This window comes from Bombina bombina, chromosome 9 (assembly GCF_027579735.1).
Source record: "Bombina bombina isolate aBomBom1 chromosome 9, aBomBom1.pri, whole genome shotgun sequence".
Lineage (NCBI taxonomy): Eukaryota > Metazoa > Chordata > Amphibia > Anura > Bombinatoridae > Bombina > Bombina bombina.
Window position 1 is genome coordinate 216,325,528 of NC_069507.1, and position 9,521 is coordinate 216,335,048.

A 9,521-nucleotide genomic window follows, 5' to 3' on the forward strand; every position below is an offset into this window, starting at 1 on the left:
TGTGTCTGCTTGCCTGCCTATCTGCATTATTTTACTTTCTGTATCTGCTTGCCTGTCTATCTGCATTATTATACCATTTGTGTCTGCTTGCCTGCCTATCTGCATTATTATACCATTTGTGTCTGCTTGCCTGCCTATCTGCATTATTATACCATTTGTGTCTGCTTGCCTGCCTATCTGCATTATTTTACTTTCTGTATCTGCTTGCCTGTCTATCTGCATTATTATACCATTTGTGTCTGCTTGCCTGCCTATCTGCATTATTATACTGTCTGTGTCTGCTTGCCTGCCTATCTGCATTATTATACCATTTGAGGAAATGTAAGGCAAATTGCCTGGAATGCACATAAGCGTTAAGGCCAAGACGGAGGAGGGGAGTGTTGTGTTGTGTGTGTGAAACAATGTTGCAGAAAGAGAGGAGGGGTTCCAGCTTACCTTTTTAAGCCCAGTACAGGAAGCACATGTCCTCTTTCTGCTGTTTTTCTCAAAGTTTTCACATGAGACGTTCAAGGAGATCTAAAGCACCTCCAAAGCGAATCATGGAGGCTGGGGAGGAACCTGCAGAGAGAGAAGTTGTTGAAGACAGCGATGAAGCAGCTGAGTGGATCCCTCCATCGCCAGAAACGGTGGGTCGAACCCCTTTACTTCCCTCCCTTTCCCCTTCACTTGATCAATCCTCCGGGGAGGTTGGGGGTAGTGGTGGGGAGATTTCAGATAGGGCCCTACTGGAGGTGCTAGCATTAGTGAGCAATATGGGGGGTAGTGCTGGGCATCCAGATGGCGCGTCTGAGCCCGTCGGCCATGCGGCCGGGAGTGAGCCCTCTTTTCGGGGGGTTAGTTATGACATAGGCCCCAATTTAGTTACCACGTCGGGCCCTGCCGGGCCCGTTTCTGGCCTTCGCAGGCCCACATGTCCCCCTAAAGTAGCCGGTAAAGCGGGGGTCCCCGCTAGGCCCGCTATGCGGTCTACAGCCGCTAGTTCCTCTGTCCCCTGCTCTCCGGTCCCCCTGGCTGGGCCTCCCTCCCCTCGCGTGGTTGCGGCGGGCCCTTCTCGGCCTTGTGGCGTTCCGGTCCCCGGCCCCTACGGGCCTTACTCTTTTGCCCCAATAGTTGGTAGTTTTAGTGGGAGCAGTTCGGCCTTACCTCCGACGTCGTCTCCGGTGTCTCAGGACTCCATCGCGGCCGCGGTATCCCTTTTCCAGATGTGGGCATCTTCTTTGTCGGGGTCTCCGGGTGCGTCCCACGTGGTCCTTGGTCCTCCGGCGGTGGTTGCGCAGGCTCCCGCGTCGATTGTTCCTCCATCGGCGGCGACTTCCGGTTTGCGGTCCTCCGAGGGCGGGACTTCCGGTGACGTCATTTCCGATGACGTCACTGCCGGTCCCGCCATTTGTCAGCGGTCATCGAAGCGGAGCAGGTCGAGTTCCCCGCGCGGCGTCCAAGGTAAGAGAGGAGTGCCGCGGGGGGGAACTTATGCTCCGGGGGGCAATTCTGCTGATGCAATGGGGTCTACAGGGGCAGCACTTGTGGGGGTCGATCTTCACGAGGGGGCTAATGGTGAATCAATGGAGGAATTACCTCAGGGGGGGCATTTCTCTGGCCAAATGAACCCGGGGGTCCCTGTTGGAGGCCCCCGTGGGCAGGTTGCAAAGGGTATTACGGCCCGGCAAAGGGCAAAGGCCCCGTCGGGCAGTAATCCTCGTCAAGGGGCAAAGGCCCCATTGGGCAATTATAAAGGTGTCGCAGCACCTATTGGGCACGCTAGGAGTATGCCTAAGAGCGCTGGCAGTAATAGTGAGGTTTCTTTGGGCAAAGGCGGCGCCCGTGCAGGCGGCGCTTTTGGCGCGCAAATTAGTGGGAGTGTAGGGGCTAGGCCTCAGGCTCCGGGCGCATCCCCGGCAGCAGCGAGGAAGGTAGTAACTAGGTCTTCTACCAAACATGGTTCACCAGAACAGTTTCAGAGTTTAGATTTAGCGGTTGCATCCACTAGACGTAAGAAAGCCACCCCTATCACTCAGAAGTCAGTACATTTTAGTGAAGAGATAGAGGACTTTACAGAAGATGAGCAGGGTGTGTATGATGATGTTGCAAGTGGCGAAGACAACCATGATGTGTGTGAGGGGATGCATGAACGGTCTGGGCACAGGGGGAGGGGTAGAGCAGACCTTCCCCTTCGTGGTACTCCTCTCTGGCAATCTCTTTTGCAGGAAAGCGACATGGCTACGTCAGGAGATTCAGGCAGCGGGTTGGAGAGAGGTGCTGAGAGCGGCCAGGACTCCATGGTGTCAGAGGATGAGCGTCCTTCTACTTCGGGAGTCGTGGCGATTCCAAACAGGACTGGTGTGAGAGATGGTGAGTCCTCAGTTTCAGTGGGGTTGCGGGGTTTTACCTCATCCTCGGATGATTCTGGGTCAGAAAATGACAAGGAACTGGGGTTGCATGGGAAGGGCAATAAAAGAATGTATAAGATGCTTAGATGGTTAACTGATGAGAAGAGATCAGAAAAAGGGGGTTTGCGTGACCGTCATGACTATATTGCCTCTGGTAGGTCCGACAGGGCTGCCCCACCCAGACTTCGCATAAGTGGGGTGGGGAGGCCTGTTAATCGGAAGGTGGCACTCCAAGGGGATACTAGATCCTGGTCTTCTTATGATCTGCACGAGCATTTGAAGACTAAGACAGTACGGAGAATTCAAGAGGGTAAATTTGTTAACATCTTCGAGCTCTCGGTGGAAGCCCTAAGGCAGAAAGCGAGAGCGGAGGATGGGACAGGCCCCAAGAAGTACCAGCGCCCAGATACATTTCACGAATGGCGCCGGTGTTTCAGGATCTATGCGTCCTGCTATTTGCAAAAATGGCCGGACCAGTGTTTAGCCGTGTTGAAATACATGGAAAACATGGAGATCATTGCTGATAATTATCGCGATGGTGCCTGGCGGGATTACGATGAGGAGTTCCGCAGAAAGATGGTGGGTAATCCACTGTTGGATTTCGGGTGCGTAGAAATGCAACTCTGGGCCCGGCTGGGTCCCGAGAAATCACTAGGTACTGCGGGGGCCCCGGCGGGTGCAACGCAGTTTCGACCCGCAAATAGATTTCGCAGACGCCCAGCTGGGGTTTGTTGGAAATTCCAGGACAAGCAATGCACGTTGGGAACCGCGTGTTCCTTTCGGCACGCTTGTCGCATCTGCGGGGGATTTCACCCTGCCGCGGACTGCGTTAAAAAAGGGGAGAGACAGGACAGGACTGGGCCAAGAGGCCCTGCTGTCGCTAAGAGCGGACACCCCGCTGAAGGTGGCCGCAATTAGTAAGTGGCTCACGCTATACCCCGATAGGGTAACGGCGGCCTTGTTGGAGTCAGGGCTCCGGGAAGGTTTTGTTATCCCCGTACAAGGTCCGGTTTCGGGTGCGGCTTCTCGCAGGAACCTGAAATCTGCCCCCCTTTTCCCGGAGGTATTGAAGGAGAAATTGGGTAAGGAAGTTTCACTGGGTAGAATGGCTGGCCCGTTTAGGGAAAAACCTATGCCGGGATTGGTTATCTCGCCTCTAGGGGTCGTGCCCAAGAAAGACCCAGGAAAGTTTAGGATGATACAACATCTCTCATACCCAAAGGGAAAGTCAGTCAATGACGCCATTCCTCAGGACTTAAGTACCGTATATTACCAGTCATTTGATGATGCCTTGCAAGTAGTACGCAGATCGGGTCATGGGGCTTTACTGGCCAAGCTTGACATCGAGTCTGCTTTCAGACTCTTGCCGATTCACCCCGCATCATTTTACTTAATGGGTTGTTTTTTCAACGGACACTATTATGTTGACCGTTGTTTGCCCATGGGGTGTTCCATTTCCTGCGCCTATTTTGAGGCGTTTAGTTCCTTCTTGCATTGGGCCGTGGCGGAAGTGACAGGAGAGGATAGGATTGCTCACTACTTGGACGACTTTCTCCTGGTCGGCAGACAGGGGTCTAGGGAATGTGAGCTGCTCCTTTACGCCATGCGGCTGTTGATGGAGAAATTTGGAGTCCCCTTAGCAGAAGACAAATCGGAGGGCCCTTGCACTTGTCTAACCTTCCTGGGTATCGAAATTGATTCGGTAGCCCAGGAATGTAGGCTTCCGGTTGATAAGGTACAGAAGATGTTGGCAGCAGTCAGGAGCCTCGCAGCGGCGCAGTTTTGCACGCTGAAAGAGCTCCAATCGGTTTTGGGTCTGCTCAACTTTGCAGGGAGGGTCATCCCGATGGGGAGGATTTTCCTGAAAAGAATGGAGCGCTTGTTGCCGGGAGTTACTTCCCCTAAGGCCAAACTAATGGTTAATAGTGACATGAGGGAAGACCTCCGTGTCTGGGATCTGTTCCTCAGGGATTTCAATGGGATCTGTATTTGGAGAACCCCCCAGACTCCGGCGCGAGAACTGCACCTCTTTACTGATGCTGCTGGGGGTTTTGGATACGGCGCCTATCTCAATGGCGAGTGGAGCGCCGAACCTTGGCCGGCAGAGTGGGCGGCCAGGGGCCTGACCAGGAACCTGTGCCTTCTAGAGCTTTTCCCCATTCTGGTGGCGTTGGAGATATGGGGGGACAAGCTCGAGAACCGCTCCGTCATTTTTTGGACGGACAATTTGAGCGTGGTTTACGCCATTAACGGTCTCTCTTCGTCCTCACCACCGGTAATTCGATATCTGAGAATTCTGGTTTTGAGATGCCTCAAGCGGAACATTGAGTTTCGGGCTAGGCATGTCCCAGGAGTTAAAAACGTTATTGCTGATGCACTATCTCGCTTTCAATGGGAAAATTTTAGGAAATGTGCTCCTGAGGCTGCCACTCATGGCTTTCCCTGTCCCCCTTTTCTTTGGCAGGTGGCTTTGGATGGCAGTCCCTGATTCCGGTGCTTAAGGCGTCCCTGGCACCTTCCACTTGGAAGTCCTATATAAGGTACTGGGAAGAATGGGTATTCTTCTGCGATGTCCAAGGATTTCCTTCTTGTGCTGGTGAGCAGGACTGGCTATTGCGCTGGCTCGCGGAGCTTAGGGCTAAGTTAGCTAAGAAAGGGGCGGTATCCGCGCGGTTGGCGGCGGTGTCCTTTTTCTGTAAACTATTCACGCTGACGGACTCTTCCAAAACGTTTTTGATTCGTCAAATACTGAGGGGTTGGGGAAGGTCGGAAGTGCGGCGTCCAGACGTTAGGGAACCCATAACGGCGGACAGGTTGGTCCTCCTGCTTCGTGTTTTACCGGAGGTATGTTCCTCAGACTACGAGGTGCGGCTTTTTTCAGCGGCGTTCGCCATGGCGTTTCATGGTGCTCTCCGAGTGGGGGAATTGGTCCCCCAGTCTAAGTTGGCGAAAGTGGGTGGCGTCCTGGCGGAGCACGTCAGGTTTACGGATAATGGGGTATTACTTTTCATCCCTCGATCGAAAGTCGATCAAGAGGGTAGGGGGGCCTGGCTGTCGCTACCCGCACATGCGGGTTCCGCCTGCTGCCCTAGTGCACTGTTGAAGACCTTCTCGGACAGGCGTCCAGTGGGTGCGGTTAGATTTTTAATTCATCAGGATGGTACCCCCCCTGACGAGGTTTCAATTTCGGAAGGTTTTGGGGTGGGCGGCTAAAAAAGTGGGCTTGAATCCCAATACTATAGCTCCTCACTCCTTTAGGGTTGGAGCTGCTACGACGGCGGCGACTTTAGGCTGGTCGGCTGACCGCATAATGGCGCTTGGGAGGTGGAAGTCTAAGAGGTATCAGATTTACGTTAGGCCACTTATATCCCAATGTTAATATTTGCTGGTTGATAATGTTGCACACTGCGTTGCCATTATATGCCCTAACTCTTGTTTCTATTGCAGGGCCTAGAAGTGGGCCACTTCGTGCCTGGATCGTTGGGCACTCGTTCGTACACTGGGCGGCTATCCGAGCGGCATCGCAACCTGGAGGGCAGCAGCTTGGGTTCTCATTCTCCAGGGTGGTAGTTAGGTGGTTAGGGAGGAGAGGCCTTTGCTGGGCAGATCTGCCTGGGTTACTGCAATCCGCCATGAGGCGGTGGGAGAAACCCCATGTGCTGATCATCCACTTAGGTGGGAATGATCTCGGCTCAATTCCCGGCCGGGACTTGAGCGCAGTGATCCAATCAGATCTGCGCACCTTTAAAGCTTGGTTGCCTGGTGTGAGAATGGGCTGGTCAAACATTATACCGAGGTTGACGTGGAGACACATGGCCAATCATAGGGCAGCGTTCCAAGTTCGCAAGAAGCTCAATAGAGATGTTAGGAAGCTTATGTGCGAGCTAGGTGGTTTTGTTGTGGAACACAAGTTCATTACGGCCGCTGACCGTAGCCTGTACCGAGGCGACGGGGTCCATCTTACGGACCATGGCATGGACCTGTTTATTGAAGATATACGTCAGTCCCTACTCCTATTTGTGTGAGTTGGGTGGCGGCGAGAGTGGCCCTTGATATTCGGGCGATCTCGTGGCGGGTGGACAGTGTCCGGGGGCAGGATGTGATCGAGGTAGAGTGACGGCACTTCCGGCCAGGGATGAAGTCCCCAGACGCGCGTCTGGGGTGTTCCCTGCCCGTGTGATTACGATGCCGAGAATTCCCTGTTTTATAGTATTGAGCTACGCTCTGCTTCTTCTCCTGCGCCCTGGTACTGCCCATCTTGTTAGCATGGGTTACTACGTTTTAGCTAGTACCTGATTGCCGCCCCCCTGGTCCATGTTTATTCAGACGGTCGTTAGTTCTTGTGTTGCCACAATAAACGTGACCTGCGGGTTTTCTCTAACCATAAAAAGTTGTTGTGTCGTTATTTTGTGTGTTATTTATTTCTACGTTTAGAAACTAAGTTGAGTTTATGTTAAACCAAGAATGTATATAGTTATAAGTTATTCTTTCCACAGAGGAGGATATGGCATTTAATCCCTTAAGGAAATGTAAGGCAAATTGCCTGGAATGCACATAAGGGTTAAGGCCAAGACGGAGGAGGGGAGTGTTGTGTTGTGTGTGTGAAACAATGTTGCAGAAAGAGAGGAGGGGTTCCAGCTTACCTTTTTAAGCCCAGTACAGGAAGCACATGTCCTCTTTCTGCTGTTTTTCTCAAAGTTTTCCCCACCCTTCCCTCCCTTTGTTTATTATTTTGCAATCAGTAGGGGGATCCGTCCTTATGGTGGTCCCCAGGGACTAGGGCTATCCGAAGGCTTGATGAGGGCTAACCAGCCTATTTCTGTAAGTCCAAGGACGTTAAGTTTCAGCTCCCCAGGTATTTCAATCTGGTTTACGCACCTTTTTGATCCTGGCCCTTACTGGTACGGAGTGGTGGTTTGCACCCTGGGCTGGCGGGTGGACAGTGTCCGGGGGCAGGATGTGATCGAGGTAGAGTGACGGCACTTCCGGCCAGGGATGAAGTCCCCAGACGCGCGTCTGGGGTGTTCCCTGCCCGTGTGATTACGATGCCGAGAATTCCCTGTTTTATAGTATTGAGCTACGCTCTGCTTCTTCTCCTGCGCCCTGGTACTGCCCATCTTGTTAGCATGGGTTACTACGTTTTAGCTAGTACCTGATTGCCGCCCCCCTGGTCCATGTTTATTCAGACGGTCGTTAGTTCTTGTGTTGCCACAATAAACGTGACCTGCGGGTTTTCTCTAACCATAAAAAGTTGTTGTGTCGTTATTTTGTGTGTTATTTATTTCTACGTTTAGAAACTAAGTTGAGTTTATGTTAAACCAAGAATGTATATAGTTATAAGTTATTCTTTCCACAGAGGAGGATATGGCATTTAATCCCTTATGTCTGCTTGCCTGCCTATCTGCATTATTATACCATTTGTATCTGCTTGCCTGTCTATCTGCATTATTATACCATTTGTGTCTGCTTGCCTGCCTATCTGCATTATTTTACTTTCTGTATCTGCTTGCCTGTCTATCTGCATTATTATACCATTTGTGTCTGCTTGCGTGCCTATCTGCATTATTATACAGCCTGTGCCTGCTTGCATGCCTATCTGCATTATTATACTGTCTGTGCCTGTGCCTACCTATTTACATTATTATAATGTATGTGCATGCGTTCCTGCCTATCTGCAATATTATACTGCCTGTGCCTGCTTGCATGACTATCTGCATTATTATACTGTCTGTGCCTGCTTGACTGCCTATCTGCATTATTATACTGTCTGTGCTTGCTTGCCTGCCTATCTGCATTATTATACTGTCTGTGCCTGCTTGACTGCCTATCTGCATTATTATACTGTCTGTGCTTGCTTGCCTGCCTATCTGCATTATTATACTGTCTGTGCCTGCTTGCATGCCTATCTGCATTATTATACTGTATGTGTCTGCTTGCTTCCTATCTGCATTATTATACTGTATGTGTCTGCTTGCTTCCTATCTGCATTATTATACTGTCTGTGCCTACTTGCCTGACTATCTGCATTATTATACTGTATGTGTCTGCTTGCTTCCTATCTGCATTATTATACTGTCTGTGCCTGTGCCTACCTATTTACATTATTATACTGTCTGTGCCTGCTTGCCTGCCTATCTGCATTATTATATTGTCTGTGCCTGCTTGCCTGCCTATCTGCATTATTATACTGTCTGTGCCTGCTTGCTTGTCTATCTGCATTATTATACTGTCTGTGTCTGTGCCTACCTATTTACATTATTATACTGTATGTGTCTGCTTGCTTCCTATCTGCATTATTATACTGTATGTGTCTTCTTGCTTCCTATCTGCATTATTATACTGTCTGTGCCTGCTTGCCTGCCTATCTGCAATATTATACTGTCTGTGCCTGTGCCTACCTATTTACATTATTACACTGTCTGTGCCTGCCTGCCTATCTGCATTATTATACAGTCTGTGCTTGCTTGTTTGCCTATCTGCATTATTACTAGGGATGGGCGAATGTTTCGCAACATTCGAAAAACTAAACAAATTTTAACGCATTCGTTCGTTTGAATCGAATTTCGAATGTATACATAACATTCTAACATTCGATTTTCGAATGTTCGGTTTCGAATTTTATGATTACATTCGAAAATATTATTTTCGAAAAATTTTAATTTATATTTGTAATATTATTTCTAATGCTTTCTTTAAATGTAATATTCGAATTATGCAATATTCAAATTCGAAAATTTTTAATTTATAGGTTTGTTATAGTATTTCTAATGCTTTCTTTAAAAGTAATATTCAAATTATGCAATATTCTATATAGAAACATTCAAAATTATATATTTGTATCTATTATGTATCAATTTACCAGATTCCCTCCCTACCATATGAACTATTGAACTTCTGAATAGTATTTGTTAAATAGAATGTTAAATTCGAAATTTCGAATGTGGACATTCAATATAATTATAAACATTTGAATTCGAAAGTGACATTCAAAAACTGTAAATAGCATTCGATTATAGAATTTTTAAGAATATTCGTTCTTATCAACATTCGTATTTATAATTTGAATTTCAATAATAACATTCGTTCTAGCACTTGAAATTCGAAAATTTACACATTCGCCCATCCCTAATTATT

General features: G+C 49.2%; 1 protein-coding gene across 2 annotated transcripts; it reads left to right on the forward strand.

Annotated features, from left to right (window-relative positions):
• Positions 1–1,541: 1,541 nt before the first annotated feature.
• Positions 1,542–7,458, forward strand: LOC128640221 (uncharacterized). 2 transcript variants are annotated; one of them, XM_053692623.1, is made up of 2 exons: positions 1,542–2,349; positions 5,835–7,458. In XM_053692623.1, exons 1-2 carry the CDS (start codon positions 1,563–1,565, stop codon positions 6,410–6,412), a joined length of 1,365 nt encoding a protein of 454 aa, XP_053548598.1. In that variant the 5' UTR covers positions 1,542–1,562; the 3' UTR covers positions 6,413–7,458. The 2 variants fall into 2 exon arrangements, 1 of the variants encoding a protein (XP_053548598.1); XR_008399309.1 differs by lacking the exon at positions 1,542–2,349 and adding an exon at positions 3,453–4,983.
• The last annotated feature ends 2,063 nt before the right edge of the window (positions 7,459–9,521 follow it).

Coding starts and splice junctions, on each gene's coding strand:
- LOC128640221 (XM_053692623.1), top strand. CDS start 1,563: ATGGAGGAATTACCTCAGGGGGGGCATTTCTCTGGCCAAATGAACCCG. Junction 2,350..5,834: donor CAGGACTGGTGTGAGAGATG/GTGAGTCCTCAG, acceptor TTTCTATTGCAG/GGCCTAGAAGTGGGCCACTT.